Below are 23270 nucleotides of genomic sequence, written 5' to 3' on the forward strand. Positions count from 1 at the left end.
TTTAAAAAATACGATAAACAGTAAGCAGTAAGCCATAATCAATGAAACAAAGTCAGTATTTGGTGTGAGACGACCCTTTGCTTTAAAGGTCCCCTTGCATCGTTTTTTCATTAATTGTGCGGTGGTCTCTAGTATGAATGAATGCCCTGTGAGCCGGTTTTGGTGAAAAAAAATGCTGTGGTTCTCCTGTTTCAGGCTGTTCTAGTTTGCTGGAGGAGTGGATGGCGGGAGAACGACAGGATTTCAGCTCTTACTCATTAATGTTCATGACATGTAAACGTGTTACCTCTGATTGGCTAACAGCACCGTGACGCTACCTCCAGTGAGTCAGAACCATAGACATATAAACATAGACGCCGCATTCTGCGTAGAATCATACGTCGTCCTCGCCGCCATATTGGATGTGGCAAAGTGGAGATTCTTCAACCGTTTCTGGTATAGCGTCTAGACAGTAGCCGAGAATAAAGATGCCTCATTCATGTGCTGCGTTTAACTGTACCAACAGGTTTACCGTCCAAACAAGATCACATGGGATTACCTTTCACAGGTGAGACTGGAAAAATACTTTTCATTGTATTTGGTCATTATAACGTAATTTTACGAACAGATTTTTCTGACTTTGTGGCTAATATGAAGGATTTTGACAGAACAGGTCAGACAGTCAGGATCAGAGAGGGAGCTGTTCCTTCAGTCTGCAGTTTCCCAGCTCATCTCCACCGGGGAGGTGTAGAGTTATAAGCAGTGAGAATGAGAGAATACAGTGCCACACTATGATGAACGTTTTTGAACGTATGATGAATGTTTTTAACCTTTCTGAATGTGAAGGAATCAGTGATGTATTTTGTTTTGGTATGACGTTAGAACCTGGCCGAACTCAGTTTGGCGCTCATTCAGCTCACTTTATTCAACGAGAGTAGGTCTGTGTGGTGACTCAATAAATAAAACAGTACTTTTTTATTTCCATCATTTATCATATTCTGTCTTGTAGGTTGGTTATTGTGGCCTCAGGTTTTGGTAGCTTGCTACGGTATGCTGACTGATTAGCTTACCTGAGCTATCTATCGCGTATCTGTCGCTAGTTTGCAGTGTACAGGGTATTTCGCACACTATTTATAACAATCACATTAAAACTTATATGTGTTGTTTTGATGCCTGTTTGTTTCCCAAATATATACGTGTGTGTCTTAATGGATGAATAAAAGGCATCGAGTTAAATATTATTGTAGAAAGGGGCTTTATGAAGTTCAGTCCATTTACTTGCATTGGTTTACGGGGAAGATTTGCCACATCAAATATGGCGGACACTCTGACGTATCCCAGCAACGGGGCCACCAGCTCAATGCGGCGTCTATGTTTATATGTTTTATATGTCTATGGTCAGAACAAGTGGATGTGGGTGTCTTACTACGGCGAGAGAGAAGGAACAAACCGCGAAGGGAAAAAATACCGCGCGCTGACGTCATTGAGATGCGACGCGAGGAAATAAGAAAAATTCAACAAATGTTTGGGTTTTTACTGAACAAACAAACGAATAAAATGAACGAGTGACTTAAAAAAAAAAGAATGTGGGTGTCTTTGTAAAAACTGTTTTGATTGGCTATTATGGTCTCGACGTCAATGTTTTGACCAATAACAATGCAGATAACACGAATTTTACATCACATTCAACCAGATTTAAACGAGACTAAAGATGGCGACTTACAAATAATGTGTAAACATCGTTGGAGTTAATAAAGTTTGAACAGTATGAAGGAACATACCCCAACGCCCCGAAATTAATTTAAAAAAATCTCAACGGATTTGGCATAATATAAAAAGGTCGTTTTTTACTCAGAAAAAGTGGAAAACTCTCATTGCTGCCTAGCTTGTGACCATGTCATGCATGCTAACGTGGAGAATATGAACATGCTATTTTGGAACAAAAAGTTCATGTTTTACTCCCAGCTTGTGAGCTGGTGGTCGATCGTTTTGACGGCACAGATCCAGGGATTAAAAACAACCTCGAAGCAAAACCACTACTGAAGGCACCGAAGTTTGAAAAGTCACTGTGGTTGAAATGATCAGAACACAGTACTAACGCTGCATTATACTTCGCTGGTGGCGTTCCAAAGATAAATTCCAACCATTTCTTCTTCACCTCTTCTATCTTGGGCAAGAAATGCAACGTTGATGTCTTACTGCGACAAATAACACAGGCACGAACTTGTTCGGACATGTTTTCAACTTGCTGTTAGGTCCTCTTCGTTAGCTACTGGCGAGATGGGCTCTGCTATCTCTCCTCGCGCTTAAATCCGAAATTCCTTCCCGTGGGCGGTCGCAAGCTAAGGTGGGCGAGGCCATGAATACTAATTTACGAAGTGACGCAAGATCGTATGGCTTTTTCAGATCTGCTCGTTTTTCCGACTATTTTCTTTCATAAGCTAATACACGGAATGGGAGTAGAATTACATTTTCACATGCAGCATGCATATGCAACTCGGAGTGAACTATGGTATTTCAAAAAGAGCCAGTATTAAACGTTTCTGGTGGAAGGGCACCTTTAAGAAAAAAAAAGTCATCTGAAGTCCAGTTTTGTTTTTTTTTAAAAGATATTTTTGGGGCTTTTTTCACCTTTATTGGATACGACAGTGTAGAGACAGGAAATGAGCGGGAGAGAGAGACGGGGAGGGATCGGGAAATGACCTCGGGTCGGAATCGAACCCGGGTCCCCGGATTTATGGTATGGCGCCTTATCCACCTGAGCCACGACACCCCCTGAAGTCCAGTTTAATAAGGAAATGAGCTGTTGGTTTTATTGAGCATCTTACAGAACCAGCCACAGTTCTTCTGGACACTTTGACTGTCACACTCGCGTCTTCATTTTGCACCAGCAGCCTTCATTATGTTTTCTTTTTTAATCTGAAAAGTGCTCGCTTATGCTGCTCAGATACAAACTTTTTTTTTTCCTGTAACATTTAACTTTGTGCTGGAAAACTAATAAAATGTTTTTGTACTGACTCGAAAATGTAGAAGTCATAAAACAGAAAGCAAAGTTTGTATGAAAAAAAATTAAGGTGCCTAAGACTTTTGCACAGCACTGTACATTGGTGTTAACAAAACAGCGTCACAACGGGAAAATTGTTCATTGAAAAAAAATCTGCTTTAACTTTAACACTTTTTGGACATGCACTGAAGCAATGAGACTGAACGCTCACGGTGGGTTGGCGCTCTCATAAGCGATAAGTCAGAGTTTCCTCCTTTTTTTTGTGTTTCAATCCCTCCTTCGCCCTTGAACTTTCTCCTGACAGCACTCATCCCTGACCACCAGTGTGTGTTCACACTGAGCAACGATCCCTCACTCCCCAGCAGTTTTGCTGCTTGGGCAAAACCCAAATCATCACAAAAGTGTTCAGGGAGACTGCAGTACTTCATGTTTCGGGAGCATAGACGTCGCCAGACCCATTTTAGGGTAGCTCCAGCCACCCTATCTTATGGCAAAGCCACCCTATATTTTTTGCCCTTTTTTAAATTATTTATATTTTTATTTTTTTTTCCAAAAAAAACAAAGGCAGTAAAGCACTGAACATGAGCCATCAAGAACGCAAGTTAATCCGAACAACAGTTTCTGCTTGCTTATTTATTGTTTAATGCAATATTATTAATATCGTTATGATTCCTCCTCATTGGCTCTGTGTCAAGCGTCACGTCGAGTGGTAGGCTAGTAGGACTTAAAAAACTACGCGGGCATTCTGCAGCAGGCGCGGTGCGGGCTTCCATTGAGTTGGGTTTGCAGAGAGTCAGAATTCTATGCTTTCATTTGCAGACACACACGGTGAGATTGTAATTTGATGTCAGTGGTTTGCATTTGCTTAACTTTACCTAGGCTATATTGAGTCTTCTGTAGAATGTTTACATGATGATTTGTGAAGCACTTGCCCTCTTCAGTTTGCGCAGGAATGCATGACACCTACCGTTGTTTTTTTCACATTTTTGTAGTTTAGCTGGTGAAGTTGCTTCAGCAAACAATTAAATGATGAAAGCAATTTTAAAATAGAATAGAAATGGTGGGAAGTGTGTCCTCAAGGTGTGATGCTCTTGAAATAATGAATTGATTGACAGCCTTAGTAGGTGCTCGGAAAAATGTTCGGCGCGCGCTGCGCGCGCACAATACCTTTTCTCCTCTGGGTGCTAAGCTACCCCTGTCTCTCAAACCTAGTGACGTCCCTGTTCGGGAGTGGTCTTTCTGAAGTTTAAACCTGACTCAGTAATCGCCTATTAAGTACAGTTCAGTTGTAAAGGTGTTAAAGTTCATTGATTTTTTCCCATGGTGCTGTATTAATGATTTATAAACCCCCAGTAAAACCCATCTTCCCTACAGATAGTCTCATTTGTGTGTACAGAAATCCATCGCTCCGAGTATAGCTCTGCTGAATGTTCGAGATCCCAGTGATGCCGTTATCACCAGAGCTGTCATTTAAAAAAATAAACACATGGATGTTGATGTTACGGCCTTATCCTGTGAATTTATTCAACTGTAAGTCGAAATGGGTGTTATTGAACCCAGCGATTGGTCTTCTGTGTGAATATAGTGGTGCTTGAAAGTTTGGGAACCCTTTAGAATTTTCTATATTTCTGCATAAATATGACCGAATACATCATCAGATTTTCACACAAGTCCTAAAAGTAGATAAAGAGAACCCAGTTAAACAAATGAGACAAAAATATTATACTTGGTCATTTATTTATTGAGGAAAATGATCCAATGTGTGGCAAAAGTATGTGAACCTCTAGGATTAGCAGTTAATTTGAAGGTGAAATTAGAGTCAGGTGTTTTCAATCAATGGGACGACAATCAGGTGTGAGTGGGCACCCTGTTTTATTTAAAGAACAGGGATCTATCAAAGTCTGATCTTCACAACACATGTTTGTGGAAGTGTATCATGGCACGAACAAAGGAGATTTCTGAGGACCTCAGAAAAAGTGTTGTTGATGCTCATCAGGCTGGAAAAGGTTACAAAACCACCTCTAAAGAGTTTGGACTCCACCAATCCACAGTCAGACAGATTGTGTACAAATGGAGGAAATTCAAGACCATTGTTACCCTCCCCAGGAGTGGTCGACCAACAAAGATCACTCCAAGAGCAAGGCATGAAATAGTCAGCGAGGTCACAAAGGACCCCAGGGTAACTTCTAAGCAACTGAAGACCTCGCTCACATTGGCTAATGTTAATGTTCATGAGTCCACCATCAGGAGAACACTGAACAACAATGGTGTGCATGGCAGGGTTGTAAGGAGAAAGCCACTGCTCTCCAAAAAGAACATTGCTGCTCGTCTGCAGTTTGCTAAAGATCACATGGACAAGCCAGAAGGCTACTGGAAAAATGTTTTGTGGACGGATGAGACCAAAATAGAACTTTTTGGTTTAAATGAGAAGCGTTATGTTTGGAGAAAGGAAAACACTGCATTCCAGCATAAGAACCTTATCCCATCTGTGAAACATGGTGGTGGTAGTATCATGGTTTGGGTCCATTTTGCTGCATCTGGGCCAGGACGGCTTGCCATCATTGATGGAACAATGAATTCTGAATTATACCAGCGAATTCTAAAGGAAAATGTCAGGACAGCTGTCCATGAACTGAATCTCAAGAGAAGGTGGGTCATGCAGCAAGACAACGACCCTAAGCACACAAGTCGTTCTACCAAAGAATGGTTAAAGAAGATTAAAGTTAATGTTTTGGAATGGCCAAGTCAAAGTCCTGACCTTAATCCAATCGAAATGTTGTGGAAGGACCTGAAGCGAGCAGTTCATGTGAGGAAACCCACCAACATCCCAGAGTTGAAGCTGTTCTGTATGGAGGAATGGGCTAAAATTCCTCCAAGCCGGTGTGCAGGACTGATCAACAGTTACCGCAAACGTTTAGTTGCAGTTATTGCTGCACAAGGGAGTCACACCAGATACTGAAAGCAAAGGTTCACATACAGTGCCTTGCAAAAGTATTCATACCCCTTGAACTTTTTCACATTTTTCCACCTTACAACCACGAACTTAAAAGTTTTTTATTGAGATTTTATGTGATCGACCAACACAGAGTAGCACATAATTGCGAAGTGAAACAAAAATGATAAATGGTCTTCAAAATTTTAAACAAATAAAAATCTGAAAAATGTGATGATGTGCATTAGTATTCAGCCCCCCTGCGTCAATACTTTGTAGAGCCACCTTTTGCTACAATTACAGCTGCAAGTCTTTTGTGGTATGTCTCTACCAGCTTTGCACATCTAGACACTGAAATTTTTGCCCATTCTTCTTTGCAAAATAGCTCAAGCTCAGCCAGATTGGATGGAGAGCGTCTGTGAACAGCAATTTTCAAGTCTTGCCACAGATGCTCAATGGGATTTAGGTCTGGACTTTGACTGGGCCATTCGAACACATGAATATTCTTTGATCTAAACCATTCCGTTGTAGCTCTGGCTGTATGTTTAGGGTCATTGTCTTGCTGGAAGGTGAATCTCCTTCCCAGTCTCAAGTCTTTTGCAGCCTCCAACAGGTTTTCTTCCAGGATTGCCCTGTATTTAGCTCCATCCATCTTCCCATCAACTCTGACCAGCTTCCCTATCCCTGCTGAAGAAAAGCATCCCCATAGCATGATGCTGCCACCGCCATGTTTCACAGTGGGGATGGTGTGTGCAGGGTGATGAACAGTGTTAGTTTTCCGCCACACATAGCGCTTTGCATTTAGGCCAAAAAGTTCAACTTTGGTCTCATCTGACCAAAGCACCTTCTTCCACGTGTTTGCTGTGTCCCCTACATGGCTTCTTATGCCGGTCTTTCAACAATGGTTTTCTTCTTGCCACTCTTCCAAAAAGGCCAGATTTGTGGAGTGTACGACTTCTAGTTGTCTTGTGCACAGATTCTCCCACCTGAGCTGTGGATTTCTGCAGCTCCTCCAGAGTGATCATGGGCCTCTTGGCTGCTTCTCTGACCAGTGCTCTCCTTGCTCGCTCTGTCAGTTTAGGTGGACGGCCATGTCTTGGTAGGTTTGCAGTTGTGCCATACTTTTTCCATTTTTGAATGATGGATTGAACAGTGCTTCTTGAGATGTTCAGAGCTTGGGATATTTTTTTATAACCTAACCCTGCTTTAAACTTCTCCAGAACTTTATCCCTGACCTGTCTGGTGAGTTCTTTGGTCTTCATGATGCTGTTTGTTCTTCAGTGTTCTCTAACAAACCACTGAGGCCTTCACAGAACAAATGTATTTATGCTGAGAGTAAATTACACACAGTAGGACTCTATTAACTAATTGGATGACTTCTGAAGGCAACTGATTGCACTGGATTGGATTTAGAGGTATCAGAGTACAGGGGGCTGAATACTAATGCACACCACATTTTTTTCAGATTTTTATTTGTTTAAAATTTTGAAGACCTTTTATCATTTTCGTTTCACTTCACAATTATGTGCTACTCTGTGTTGGTCTATCACATAAAATCTCAATAAAAAACTTTTAAGTTCGTGGTTGTAAGGTGGAAAAATGTGAAAAAGTTCAAGGGGTATGAATACTTTTGCAAGGCACTGTACTTTTGCCACTCACAGATATGTAATATTGGATCTTTTTCCTCAATAAATAAATGACCAAGTATAATATTTTTGTCTCATTTGTTTAACTGGGTTCTCTTTATCTACTTTTAGGACTTGTGTGAAAATCTGATGATGTTTTCGGTCATATTTATGCAGAAATATAGAAAATTCTAAAGGGTTCACAAACTTTCAAGCACCACTGTATGTGATGACTGATGATTCAGACTTGGAGTTTTCACAATGCTAAAATTCTAACTTTCTTTTATTTATAAGCTGCAATCGGTTTGCAAACTTTATACTTCAAACATGCCATGGCTGGTAAAATTGCACAAATTTCATTTTTGGGAGACATATTCCCGAGAAAATCCAACTTAAGGAGGAGATTGATGCACACTGAACAAAATGATGAACTCACATGGACAGACACATACGAGCTTCTGAGTTAGAAAGCACGCACTCAGACTGTAATAAGAGCTTTAAAAAAAAATTTAAAATGTAAAACTGAAAAAAAAAAACAAGGAAGTGCTGTACTTTACAATCATGTACAATAACTGTCATCTGACTCATCAAAAACACAGACAGATTTGCGACAAAAGTCCTGAGGTGTATGGGTTGCACATGACCATGTGAACCATGTAGAGACACACACCCACGCTCAACTGTATCCCAGGACACAGATCCACACTGATGGATTATGTAAGTGAAGGTAAAACCGAAGAGTCTGCGGCTGCCTCGGGCTCATGGACTCTACAATTCATTCACTTCCCCGCACGGTGCTTAATGGCCTGCATCGCGAATAAAAAGAATAAAAATGCATGCCCTTTACTTTCACACCCTCGTGTACAACCCCGATTCCAAAAAAGTTGGGACAAAGTACAAATTGTAAATAAAAAAGGAATGCAATAATTTACAAATCTCAGAAACTGATATTGTATTCACAATAGAACATAGACAACATATCAAATGACGAAAGTGAGACATTTTGAAATTTCATGACAGCAACACATCTCAAAAAAGTTGGGACAGGGGCAATAAGAGGCTGGAAAAGTTAAAGGTACAAAAAAGGAACAGCTGGAGGACCAAATTGCAACTCATTAGGTCAATTGGCAATAGGTCATTAACATGACTGGGTATAAAAAGAGCATCTTGGAGTGGCAGCGGCTCTCAGAAGTAAAGATGGGAAGAGGATCACCAATCCCCCTAATTCTGCGCCGACAAATAGTGGAGCAATATCAGAAAGGAGTTCGACAGTGTAAAATTGCTAAGAGTTTGAACATATCATCATCTACAGTGCATAATATCATCAAAAGATTCAGAGAATCTGGAAGAATCTCTGTGCGTAAGGGTCAAGACCGGAAAACCATACTGGGTGCCCGTGATCTTCGGGCCCTTAGACGGCACTGCATCACATACAGGCATGCTTCTGTATTGGAAATCACAAAATGGGCTCAGGGATATTTCCAGAGAACATTATCTGTGAACACAATTCACCGTGCCATCTGCCGTTGCCAGCTAAAACTCTATAGTTCAAAGAAGAAGCCGTATCTAAACATGATCCAGAAGCGCAGACGTCTTCTCTGGGCCGAGGCTCATTTAAAATGGACTGTGGCAAAGTGGAAAACTGTTCTGTGGTCAGACGAATCAAAATTTGAAGTTCTTTATGGAAATCAGGGACGCCGTGTCATTCGGACTAAAGAGGAGAAGGACGACCCGAGTTGTTATCAGCGCTCAGTTCAGAAGCCTGCATCTCTGATGGTATGGGGTTGCATTAGTGCGTGTGGCATGGGCAGCTTACACATCTGGAAAGACACCATCAATGCTGAAAGGTATATCCAGGTTCTAGAGCAACATATGCTCCCATCCAGACGACGTCTCTTTCAGGGAAGACCTTGCATTTTCCAACATGACAATGCCAAACCACATACTGCATCAATTACAGCATCATGGCTGCGTAGAAGAAGGGTCCGGGTACTGAACTGGCCAGCCTGCAGTCCAGATCTTTCACCCATAGAAAACATTTGGCGCATCATAAAACGGAAGATACAACAAAAAAGACCTAAGACAGTTGAGCAACTAGAATCCTACATTAGACAAGAATGGGTTAACATTCCTATCCCTAAACTTGAGCAACTTGTCTCCTCAGTCCCCAGACGTTTACAGACTGTTGTAAAGAGAAAAGGGGATGTCTCACAGTGGGAAACATGGCCTTGTCCCAACTTTTTTGAGATGGTGTTGTTGTCATCAAATTTAAAAATCACCTAATTTTTTCTCTTTAAATGATACATTTTCTCAGTTTAAACATTTGCTATACGTCATCTATGTTCTATTCTGAATAAAATATGGAATTTTGAAACTTCCACATCATTGCATTCCGTTTTTATTTACAATTTGTACTTTGTCCCAACTTTTTTGGAATCGGGGTTGTACTTTAAAAAAGGAAAAATAAGTGACTCTTGTGCATGTCAGGGAAATTCCTGACCCATCACACACACCAGTTTTGTTGTGAATGAAAAGTCCTGTTTCACCCAATCTACACCAACAGCCATAACAACACCGAATGCGTGTTTGTTCCCACTGTATTTTTGCTGATGTCACAACAGACCGTTCTGAAAAGGAAAGTGTTTGTGACAAAGTCAGTCTTCAAGTCACGTGTGTGACAGTGAGTCACATGCTGACCTGGAGTCCATCAGTATCAGGCTCCGCACGGCTGAGGGAAGACGTGCACATGAACGTGTTCATGTGTTGATGCATGTGAAAGACGGTTATATATGTGCTGAAGTGGTCTGAGACGATCATGAGGCTCTGACTCTGTGGAAGAACGAATACCTAAAACCTCACAGGTTGGTGCTGTGACCCGGAGGCTACACGGACACCTTCTGGTGAGTTGTACGATTTGTAAATATTTATAGCGGCGTAACTGAAGGGTCTGACATGAATCATTAACAACGCTGGAGGATTTGTGTCATGATGATCCAAACGATTGCATTTAGTAGAGCAGGTTAAGTAAACCATCGTGCACTTTGTGATATAAGCATGAAATTTGGCATGATTGTTGCTTATAGGTCACTTTTTCAGAAAAAAGTGCTAGCCATGAAAAAAAAATTCAATATGGCGGCCATTTTTCAAGATGGCCGCCAGACGCGTACCCATTTTGTGGCTTTGTTAAAAAGCCACAGTGCATATTGTCATATGAACCTGAAATTTGGCAATAATGTTCTGTGTAGGTCATGTTTTCAGTTGAAAGTGCTAACAGACCAAAACATTCAATATGGCAGCCATTTTTCAAGATGGCTGCCAGACGCACATCCCCGTTGTGTGGTTGTGCTCATGTGTGCCCCTAAAATGGACTGCTATTGCCGGGATGGCAATGAGCTCTCATTGCTTACAAAATATCCCAAATGGCTTGCGAACCACACAGCCTCTGGCAGTCAACTGTCCACCCTAGCCTTCCAGAGCCGGCAGGGGTGATTTTGCAGATAGAGGTGGTGCGAAAGGCGGGTATCTGGCGCCTCAAAACCAGTTGCTCTTGGCAGAAGAAACGGAGTAATGGCACTAACTGGAAGGTGATGAGGAGGACGAGTAATGGCACTTACTGGAACAGGACTATGAGGACGCCGAGTAATGGCACATCTTCTGGCAGTTTATAGGGCGTAAGAAGAGAGTGTATGTCGCTCACTACCAGGGCACACTAGTGACAGACACTGCTGTGAAACTCAGCATGGGGTTCAATGTCAGCTAAACATTGAGTTAGTATCCCAAATGCAAGTGCTCGAAGGCTGGAATAGGGTGTACTCCACTGTGCAGTTGCCCTTATGAGATTTTTAAGCAAGGAACAGTGACTGAACTTTGGGCCTAGCCATGCTGGCGATGGCAAAGTAATCCAAATTCAAATGGTCTACCAAACTTCACTTTGGACAGTGGTACATATCCATTCATAAATCAGAGCTGGCAAACCATTTTTATGGTAGGGGGCATTGTCTACCTAAAACTGTGTAATTGGGTGCTGGGGGAGGGGGGGTAGCAGTTCAGGGATAAAAGATAGATCTCAGCAATGGATATTTTTGTCGATGTCATAGATTTGACTGTTATTTTTCACTGTTGAGCATTAGCACTATTTTCGTTCACTTGTTTTTCTCTGAAAGGCCTATGAGCATGCTGGAAAATCATGTGACCAATTCATTTGGGACTATTTGATGGAAGGATCAATCAAGCAAGAAACAACTATTGGAGCTTAGGAAAGATATGGGAATTTTCCCAAAAAAGCATTGGAATGTAAGGGTTTCACAAGATTATCCACTGTGAAAAATAGGCTTTGCATCATGCCAGATTGTCTAATTGTGCAATCATTCTGTTTTTCTGCATGTAATTCAGTATTATAATGGCAATAAATCAAAAATGTTTCATTGAATTCATCTTTTGTACTTTGACACCAGAGCAAGACCACTAACGGGGAATTTTTTGGTGACCATCTTGAAAAAATGGCCGCCATATTGAATTTTTTGGAAGGCTAGCACTTTTAGCTGATAACATGACCTACACAGAACATTATTGCCAAATTTCATGTTCATATCATAATTTGCACTGTGTTTTTTTAGCAAAACCACAAAACAGGGACACATCTGGTGGCCGTCTTGAAAAAATGGCCGCTATATTGAATTTTTTTTCGTGGCTGGCACTTTTTTCTGAAAAAGTGACCTATCAGCAACAATCGTGCCAAGTTTCATGCTTATATCTCAAAGTGCACGATTTGGAGCAAAATCTGCCTTAACCTGCTCCACTAATTGTATTTAAAACAAGCGAGAGCGTTTTCATTTTGGGAAATGTCCTCGTATCGGAGGATGAATTCAAAGTTCTGCAAATTAAGATCAATTCCGGTGGAATGTGTGGTAATTTTCAATCCCCCACCCAAGCCAGTTCTTTCATTTAAAACAATTATAACACTCTCATGAGGCACCATCTGTACCATGTACAATGCCAGTTACTTACAAAGCAAAGATGTCAGCAAAAGGAATTGGTAAGTCATGAATGCATTAAAGCTAGACAGCCTTTCAATTTCATAAAATCGGTGAAATTTAGCTCCCTCTGAAATGTGGTCATTGTGATGCATGTTTATTTCTGTAATAGCTCACAAAAAAAAAACAAAAAACAGGCCATTCTGTGGCTGGGGAGTTATTTAATTTAAGGGGATGAAAGCAAATCACGTGCGTGAAATCGCTCGCGTCGTGCAGTCAAGCAGACAGAGGAAGTCCGTGTGTGTGCGCGCATGCGCAGGTTTCCCTTTGAGCGTGCACTGACAGTTCCATCATTCTGTCGCTAAATGAACAGCTGAGCACCGATATTTATTAGTTTGGTCCTGCGTTTCCTTTCCTTCGTATATAACATAACGTCTTTTCTTCTCGCTTTCCGTTACTGTATCGGTCTTTTCGAACATTTCCTTCCCACACTCACGTCCTCCATTTTCCTCTCCTGTTTCAAATTTGTATCCCACAATGCCTTGCATGAACAGGGAAAGCCCACCACGTGATGCATGACGTAGTCTCTTGTATTGGGTCATGGTGAAGCAGGAAAAAATAGCGGAGAATTTAGGGACATGTGGCCCTAAATTCATTCATTGGTCTGTTAAAAACAAAAAACCTCATAAAATTGGAAGTCTGTGATTCGAATTCAGTAGCTTTCGGTCACTAAACAAAAATAATTGGGTGGCGGGAAAATTCTTTTTATGACCTACGCTTAAAAAAAATCTGAAAGGCAGTCGACCTTTAAAGCTTTGAAAATGTGAAATAAATTAAGTCTGTTAAATCTGCAATAGTTAACTCATATAAAAATAACTTTGCCATATTTGTGAAAACTGTAACTAAGTCCTGACAGTAGTACACGAGACAAACAATCTGTGAAAAAAAAAAAGAAAATCAGACTGAAAAACTTTGGCTCCACCAAGTGAAACTCCACTTCTACAGCCATTTGCATGAATCCACCACGCCTGAATCAAAACAACCAATCAGAGTCTGATGACGTGTCAATCATAGTTCATGTGCATGCCCCGGGCAGCCCCCCCCACCCCCACCCGTGAATGCTGCCACTCATGAGGACCTGAAAGGATTCGGGTTCGCCACGTTTGCGCTTGACAGGGAATTACTCCTGTTTGATTTGATTCTCGAAAGAAAATTAACCAAAAAGCTACAAAGGTGATGGTTACTGTGACGCTCTGCAGCGCATAGCTGACGTTATCTTGTTTCTGATGCGAAGGCTACTGTTTAGCGTTGTTTTATTTGAAAGTTGCTGAAAATATCTTTGTGACGCTCGCAGGCAGTCGTATCGGTTTGGTGTTTGTCCTGATACGTGTGTGTTCATGTACGCTCACAGCTAAATGTTCTGATCAGTGGCTTATTGCTTACGTCGCACTATTCACAACCGTTTCTGTTCTCAAACAGATTCAGATGATGTGGTTGTTGGCCTGCGTGAACACGGCAGCCTCCTCTGCAGGGAGGGGCTTTGGAGGCAGGGCTGGAGGACAGTGGAGGCGGAGATGGAGGGGGAGGGACCTGGAAGTTGGACTCGCTCAAATTTTCAAGCTAAGTCCACTCTCTTCTCGATCCTACCAACTACAGCTTTAAAGTTTAAAAAGTTTTGAACGAAGTTTTCCTCCAGAAAATCTCTAGTCACCTCAGTAAACACACCTGACATTAATCTTTCAGCACTGCTTTATAAAAGATTTACACAGTGCTGAGGAATTGTGTGTGTGTGTGTGTGTGTGTGTGTGGTGTGCCCACCTCTGGTGCTGTCATCCTCAATAGGCTGCTTAAATGCAGTGATGTCTTTAAATGTGCACAGGAAGAGCACCACCTTGTCGTTCTCGTTGCTGATTGGTGCAATCTGCATGTAGAACCACACAGGTGTTCCTGGAATAGGTCAGAGGTCATAGGTCAGAAACGAAAACATCAAACACATGAAGGAAGTGTCTGAAACTGCTTTTAAATAAAGATGTGGATCTGTTTGTTTATGTTGCGTGAAGGAGGCATGGCCTCTGTGCCCGTCACGTATATTAAAGTAGGCGTGGTCTTTGCTCCGGTTCAGTCCCTTTACAGTCAGCGATGTCTGTTTCCCTGTCAGCGCCAGAAAAGGATACATGGGTTTTGTTCCTGTCAGGGCCACTGAAGTAGGTGTGGTCTTTTACACATCAGTCCAAATCCAGTCGGTGTGGTCTTTGTTCTGGTCAGTCTCAGTGAAGGGAAGGTGGCCTTTTAGTATTTCAGTCCCATTCAAATAGGCGTGGTCTTTGCATGTATCAATTCCTCTACAGTAGGCGTGGTCTTTGCGTGCATCAATTCCTCTACAGTAGGCGTGGTCTTTGCATGCATCAATTCCTCTACAGTAGGCGTGGTCTTTGCATGTATCAATATCTCTAAAGTACGCATGGTCTTCGTGTGTATTAATTCATCTACGGTAGGCGTGGTCTTTGCGTGTATCAATCCCTCTACAGTAGGTGTGGTCTTTGCATGCATCAATCCCTCTACAGTAGGCGTGGTCTTTGCATGCATCAATTCCTCTACAGTAGGCGTGGTCTTTGCATGCATCAATTCCTCTACAGTAGGCGTGGTCTTTGCATGTATCAATACCTCTAAAGTACGCATGGTTTTCATGTGTATTAATTCATTTACAGTAGGCATGGTCTTTACGTCTAACGATTCCTTTATAGTAGGTGTGGCCTTTGAATCAATTAATCTACAGTAGGCGTGGTCTTTGTGCATATCAATCTCTTTACAGTCGGCATGGTCTTTGCATGTAGCAATTCCTTTACAGTAGGAGTAGTCTTTCCGTGTATCACTCCCTCTACAGTAGGCGTGGTCTTTGTGTGCATCAATTCCTCTACAGTAGGTGTGGTCTTTGCATGTATCAATTCCTTTACAGTAGGTGTGGTCTTTCCGTGCATCACTCCCTCTACAGTAGGTGTGGTCTTTGCATGTATCAATCTCTTTACAGTAGGCGTGGTCTTTGTGTGTATGAATACCTCTACAGTAGGCGTGGTCTTTGTGTGTATCAACCCCTTTACAGTAGGCGTGGTCTTTGTGTGTATGAATCCCTCTACAGTAGGCGTGGTCTTTGTGTGTATCAACCCCTTTACAGTAGGCGTGGTCTTTGTATCAACCCCTCTACAGTAGGCGTGGTCTTTGTGTGTATCACTCCCTCTACAGTAGGCGTGGTCTTTGTGTGTATCAACCCCTTTACAGTAGGCGTGGTCTTTGTGTGTATGAATCCCTCTACAGTAGGTGTGGTCTTTGTGTGCATCACTCCCTCTACAGTAGGCGTGGTCTTTGTGTGTATCAACCCCTTTAGACTAGGTGTAATCTTTGTGTGTATGAATCCCTCTACAGTAGGCGTGGTCTTTGTGTGTATGAATCCCTCTACAGTAGGTGTGGTCTTTGTGTGTATCAACCCCTTTAGACTAGGTGTGGTCTTTGTGTGTATGAATCCCTCTACAGTAGGCATGGTCTTTGTGTGTATCAACCCCTTTACAGTAGGTGTGGTCTTTGTGTGTATGAATCCCTCTACAGTAGGTGTGGTCTTTGTGTGTATCAACCCCTTTAGACTAGGTGTGGTCTTTGTGTGTATGAATCCCTCTACAGTAGGCATGGTCTTTGTGTGGATCAACCTCTTTACAGTAGGTGTGGTCTTTGTGTGTATGAATCCCTCTACAGTAGGTGTGGTCTTTGTGTGTATCAACCCCTTTAGACTAGGCGTGGTCTTTGTGTGTATCAACCCCTTTACAGTAGGTGTGGTCTTTGTGTGTATGAATCCCTCTACAGTAGGTGTGGTCTTTGTGTGTATCAACCCCTTTAGACTAGGTGTGGTCTTTGTGTGTATGAATCCCTCTACAGTAGGCATGGTCTTTGTGTGCATCAACCTCTTTACAGTAGGTGTGGTCTTTGTGTGTATGAATCCCTCTACAGTAGGTGTGGTCTTTGTGTGTATCAACCCCTTTAGACTAGGCGTGGTCTTTGTGTGTATCAACCCCTTTACAGTAGGTGTGGTCTTTGTGTGTATGAATCCCTCTACAGTAGGTGTGGTCTTTGTGTGTATCACTCCCTCTACAGTAGGCGTGGTCTTTGTGTGTATCATCCCCTCTACAGTAGGCGTGGTCATTGTGTGTATCAATTCCTTTACAGTCAGCATGGTCTTTGTATGAATTCCTCTAAAGTAGGCGTGGTCACTGTGTGTATCAATTCCTTTACAGTGGGTATGGTTGTTTGTATCAATTAATCTACAGTAGGTGTGGTCTTTGTGTGTATCACTCCCTCTACAGTAGGCGTTGTCTTTGCATGTATCAATCTCTTTACAGTAGGCGTGGTCTTTGTATCAATTCCTTTACAGTAGGCATGGTCTTTGTTTGTATGAATTCCTCTACAGTAGGCATGGTCATTGTGTGTATCAATTCCTGTACAGTAGGCATGGTCTTTGTATCAATTCCTGTACAGTAGGCGTGGTCTTTGTATCAATTCCTTTACAGTAGGTATGGTCTTTGTATCAATTAATCTACAGTAGGCGTGGTCTTTGTGTGTATCACTCACTCTACAGTAGGCATGGTCTTTGCGTGCATCAATCCCTTTACAGTAGGCGTGGTCTTTGTATCAATTCCTTTACAGTCAGTGTGGTCTGTGTGTGCATCAATCCCTCTACAGTGGGCGTGGTCTTTGTGCCTTCGCATTTGCTGTCATAAACTTGACAAAATATGGCTCTTCATCACTGACTCATGAAAGAAGTCATTATTATCTGAGACAAACCCAAGCGATGAGACAGCCTTCCTTTTTTCTTGTTATAAAATATGGATGTGAGAAACTTGCCTGTGTGTTCTGATGTCAGCAATAGATTATGAGATTGTAAATAATGTGAATTATTTCATTCTAAGCTGGATTTGGCACGGGTCAGAAATGTCAGAATTAGCCATGCAGGATCGGTCTGAAATCCCCCGAAACGTAAATGGACAATCGTTTATACATGGAGTGGCTTCATTTCACTTCAGTCGAGGACACAGTGTCCAGGATAAGATTTAGACTTGTTTTGTCATCTGACCCACAGGCACCTGAGCCGCCGGCTGCTGGTAATCACAGATGCATCACGATCGGTGTGAGATGTCCAAAGCAAAATTATCACAGACAGAAAGCCAGTGTGCGTGTGTGTGTGCGCGTGTGAGAGAGTGAGGGGCACAGAGGAGTAGATTAGACACTCACTATTCTTTTTGTAAAGCAGCACTTCAAAGCAGTTGGACTCATAGTTGTCAAAGGTCTGTCTCACTTTCTCTATGGTCCTCTTATCGGTCAGCTCACCGTACATAAAACTGGAGAGAGAGAGAGAGAGAGAGAGAGAGGAGACATTGAAGACAAAAAGAGAAGAAAAAATTATGGGCTAGAGGATGAGAGAAAGAGAAGATCAGGGCAGAGGATAAGAAAAGAGATGAGAGAGAGAGAAAGAAAGAAAGAAAGAAAGAAAGAAAGAAAGAAAGAAAGAAAGAAAGAAAGAGAGAAAGAAAGAGAGAAAGAAAGAGAGAAAGAAAGAAAGAGTGCGAGAGCCACACTGAGATGCAGAAAGTGAGTGACAAAGAGAGAGTGAGACTGACAAAAAGAGAAAGCATGTACAAGTGGGTTGGGGTTTTTTTTGCAGTTGGGATTTAAGGAGTAACTAACATGCCAGTGTGAGCACACAGATGTTACTCATCATTTGAACATCTGGAGAATTAAAACTGATCTCCTCTTGGGGGCACATCTGAGGCCTGATTGACTGTGTAAAACATTTGTAAATAAAATGGTCTGGGACATGGAATTTAATAAGACTAAACTGCTAAATATTCACTCCTCCGTCCTGAAAATATCAGAAAACTGAAGGTTACAGCTTCACCTCTGACTGTTACAAAGCACTGACACTGGAGACTCCTTCCTCAAAGCCATACAAGTCACAGTGTAAGCGGTTGCTACAGTAATGTATTAAAATGAGTGCATTAATATAAACCTGTGATTTAGAGCTGCACTACTGTCAGAGCTGCTGTTCGAGAAAATTAATCAACACCTTCCGACCAATCACAATCCAGACTTCAGCACTGCTGGGGTATATACAGGACCAGTCAAAAAAGTCTAGACACGCCTTCAAAGTCACTTCCTGTCTTAAAGAAACTATGAATGTCATTTGTTTTTACTTAGCTGAGCGGTTCTTGATATAATACGGCATGGATTACTACAGTTGTGGAACAGGGCGATTTACTGTATTTTTATTATTATTTACTATTTACGGTTTGATCTCAAATGCATTAAAGCGGCAAGAAACTGGTCCACTACTTAACTTTTGACAAGATACACCTGTTAAATTGAAAAGCATTCCTGGTGACTACCTCATGAAGCTGGTTAAGATGACGCCAATAGTGTACAAAGCGTCATCAAGGGAAACACTGGATACTTTAAAGGATCTAAAATATCACCACATAATTCCACAAAAAAAATAGTCAAAATACAGAAAATTCTATGAACGAGTAGGGGTGTCCAAACTTTTGACTGGTACTGGATGTCGTGGTACAGAAATAAACTATAGAATGCCATAATTATCCAATCAGAATCGAGTCTTCAAATGAGCCATGTAGTAAGATATTCGATCTCAAGTTTCTGTGGAATGTGAAGGCAGATAAACTGTAAGTCACTGGAGTTGAAACACAGTATTGAGAAGAAAGGCGTTTTCTTAACACACACACACACACACACACACACACACACACACACACACACACACACTTATTCACAGTTTTCAATGTGTTTCTTTTGCTATATTTTCCAGACAGATGACCCCATATTGAAACACGTTCTCCATGGAAACGACACTGGGGTTAATTTAGTCCGAGCCTCCTAAGAAACAATGGAAAACACACACACACACGAAGATATATAAATGTCTGCCCCATCACTCAGGACCATGTGCACAGGCGCGGACATTCAAACTCACACGCACGTGCACGCACACACACACACACACAGAAAGGAAAGCACGAGGCACAGCAGGATGTAAAGAATCACACATTTCATCAGCTCATTTGAAGTGGCATGGAGAGGAGCCACACTGTCAGAGCAGCCTGCAGAGATGAATAAGCACTCGGTTTTCAAAGATTTGGTGGGAAAAACAAATGTGTAAAATTTCATCTTCACCCTAAATGCAGTCAGTCAGCAAAACATTTCTGGTGTTTGATGTTTGCTTCTTGGAGTTAATGAGGAACACAACTCAGCGTTGAATTATTTCTTGTAAACATTTCACTTCGAACTTGCATCCAGTTCTTCAGTGATGTGTGTGTCTCGCTCTCTCTCTCTCACACACACACACACACACACACACACAGATGTAGTTTAAAACACACCGACACTGACTATGTATCTATAAACACGAACTACACTTTGCCACGGAGGAGGCAGCCATCTTGGACAGCTAGGCTCCGCCTCCTAAAGCTTGAATGAGGAATTGTACTAGAGCAGGATGAGTTCCCAAATCAGGGGTTTTGTGGGGTCACTTACTTCTCATGAGAGAAGCTCAGAATCTCAAAAAAAATAAAAATTTGATTTAATGGAATGTTCACATTTTAATATCATTTACATCTGTCGTGTTGGTGTCCCACCAAAAGAAGTCCTCCTACAGTCATGTTTGTTGTCCTTTAAAGTGAAATAAAAATGTCAAAAAATTTCTAAAAAAGACTCGATCCTGATCCATGACATGAACACGGTGGAAAAACGTCCCAGACACTGCTACAGACGCCACATCCTCCATCCGTGGAAGGCCGGTCATTGAGCTAGTAAGAGGGCTCTGTTGACGGACATGAGCTTCAGTTCCAGAGTCAATCAGTGCGTTTACATGCACATCCAAATCGAGCTACTGTCGGTAACCAAGCTAAGGGTCCCAGCAGGGGTGCCAGAGAAATCCAATCCTACATGCACACAAGGAAATCGAGCTATTGTGTGAGGTACATTGTGCACCCGAGCCACAGGTGGCGCTACATGCCCCATCGTGTTGGTATACTTCCGGTTGTCGTCATGAAGAGCTATTCAAGAGTATAAACAAAGTTATCAGTTCCGTGTTCACAAGAAGAACGACGACGAGGACAGCAACATCGAGAGATGTTGTTTCCTCCTGACCTCTTCTGCTGCTCGCTACTACTACTGTTGTCATGCCGACCGAGGCTGTTGTGTTTCCCGCTTGTGGTCTCATCACTTCCGGAAGGGGCAGTGCTGAAGTAAGTAGCTCGACTACGTAGCTCGATAAGGTTTACATGCACGAAGTAGCTCGGCTACAATCGTATAATCTACGTCGCGTAGCTGGATTACGAGAAATCCAGTTCGGTTCGATTTCAGCCGAGCTAAGGTGTTTCCATGGCATGTAGAACTTCGATTTCAGTCGAGCTACGGCAGAAATTCGATTTTCTCTATGTGCATGTAAACGCACTGAATGATTTCAGTTGAGTTTCAATGATTTCCATGTTATCCACACAAACCCATTTTACGAACTCAGAGATGCCAACATTGACCAATGAAAAAGAGTAGCCTCTCCGAGCGCAGAGAGATGAAGCAGAGCAAATCAAGACTTCCTATTAGGCCGGGGGTCTGGGAGCTGCCGAGGCCCCCAGAAACCAAATTTCAGGGAAGCTCAGAGATGCAATCTAGGCCATTTTGAGCTACTTTTTGAGGATAATAAATGCAGGGTTTACTGTACAGTGTAAGCTCAATTATCCAAACTCTCTGGGGAAAATGTTTGGCTAACTAAGTGGATGTTCAGATAAAAAGGGGTTCAGATAACTGAGCCTATACTGTAATACAGTGTTTTGTCATGATCAACAACAAAAGCCAGAGTAAAAGGCAAAAGATTTATGTACAGGTCTTTCAGGAGCAACAAAATTAATACTGTATTCATTTCCTGAACTGTGCACCAGTCTAATACTGGACTTAACTTAAAGTCAATACTGCCCATCCATACAACATTTAATTAAACTGAACATGCTGAAGTTACTGAGATAATTTATTGTATGTAGCTGACTTTGCTTTCTCCAGTGTACTTCTGTTGTATGACTGGCGGTGGCACACTCAACCTTTGGCAATCATGAATTGCTTGTGTGTGAACAGGCTGTTCACTCGGCTGTGTATTCAGCAAGAAATTGCTGTTCACATTGCCTCAAAATGCGTGGAAATGTCTGTTTAGGTTCTCAGTCATCCAGGTCATCGTAATCCATAGGTGCTAAAGAAGGCAACTGGACTTGCTTGAAATCCTTGAAGACACTTCACCTCTCATCCGAAAGGCTTCTTCAGTTCTATCTGACTAATGGGGAGTTCCAGGTATTTATCCTCTAGTGGACCAAAAGCAAACCAAAGGGGACTCGTTGAGGTCAAATGGGTCGTTGGCACTCTCAGTCATCCTGTAGGTGTTCGGGTCACTGGGGGCCGGGTGTGAATGGTGTTAGCAGCCTACAGGGTTGTTAGGGTGATCTGTGGGTCGTTGGCTCTCTCTGCCATCATGTGAGTCATTGAAGTCAGCTGAGTATTGGTGTGGATGTGTATTCAGTTTTATGGGAAGTTTGCCAAGGACTGCATTGTAGGTGGCTGATAAGTGGTGTCTCAGACCACGTCCTCTGTTCAGTGATGGGCGTTCCAGGTTGACGAAGATGCCTTCTTTTACTCCTCTTTCAAACCACCGGTCTTCTCTGACTAGAATGCGTACACTGCAGTCCTGAAACAAGTGTTCTTTGTTATTGAGATGACGATAGACTACAGAGTCCTGGCCTGAGGAACTGGCTCTCCTGTGTTGAGCCATGCGCCTGTGAAGCTGTTGTTTTGTTTCCCCAATGTACAGATCTGTGCAATCTTCACTGCACTGAATTGCATACACTACATTGTCCCGTTTGTGTCTGGGTATCCTGTCCTTAGGGTGGACCAATTTCTGCTTCAGAGTGTTACTGGGTCTGAAGTCTACAGGAATGTTGTGTTTGTAGAAGATCCTACTGAGTTTCTCAGATAGTCCAGAAATGTAGGGAATGACAATATTCTTGCATTTGTTGTTTTCTTCCCTGTCCGTTATGTTTCTTTTTCTGGTCTTAACGAAAGCCCAGTTGGGATACCTGCATTTCTGAAGTGCTTCCTTGATGTGTTTTTGTTCCTTCTCTTTTCCCTCTACCGTTGTAGGAATATTCTGAGCCCTGTGATGTAAGGTCCTAATGACCCCCCAATTTGTGTTCCAGTGGGTGGTGAGAGTCAAACAGTAGGTACTGGTCTGTTGCATCTGGTCTGTAGCATCAAGGTCTACCAGAAACCCACACACACAGACCAGTACCTACTGTTTGACTCTCGTTTCAGGACTGCAATGTCTGCATTTTCACCAGAGAAGACTGGTGGTTTGAAAGAGGAGTAAAAGAAGCCATCTTCGTCAACCTGGACCGACCATCACTGAATAGAGGACGTGGTCTGAGACACCACTTATCAGCCACATACAATGCAGTCCTTGGCACACTTCCCAGAAAACTGAATACACATCCACATCAAGAGTCAGCTGACTTCAATGACTCACATGATGGCAGAGAGAGACAGCCAATGACCCACAGATCACCTTAACGACCCTCTAGGCTGGTAACACCATTCACACCCGGCCTCCAGTGACCCTAACACCTACAGGATAACAGTGTCAACGACCCATTTGACCTCAACGA

The 23270-nt window shown here is 42.3% G+C and overlaps 1 protein-coding gene across 4 annotated transcripts in view; it reads right to left on the bottom strand.

Annotated features, from left to right (window-relative positions):
• kcnh5b (potassium voltage-gated channel, subfamily H (eag-related), member 5b) overlaps positions 1-23270 on the bottom strand; it is a 120988-nt gene that overhangs the window by 72107 nt on the left and 25611 nt on the right. For all 4 annotated transcript variants that reach the window (XM_060925241.1, XM_060925242.1, XM_060925240.1 and 1 more), the window contains exons 3-4: positions 17788-17894; positions 14332-14460 (exon numbers count right to left, since the gene is read on the bottom strand). In XM_060925241.1, the coding sequence (XP_060781224.1) occupies positions 14332-14460; positions 17788-17894 (236 nt within the window). The remainder of the gene's footprint in view (positions 1-14331; positions 14461-17787; positions 17895-23270) is intronic.

The sequence above is a fragment of the Neoarius graeffei genome, chromosome 7 (assembly GCF_027579695.1).
Source record: "Neoarius graeffei isolate fNeoGra1 chromosome 7, fNeoGra1.pri, whole genome shotgun sequence".
NCBI classification, from domain to species: domain Eukaryota; kingdom Metazoa; phylum Chordata; class Actinopteri; order Siluriformes; family Ariidae; genus Neoarius; species Neoarius graeffei.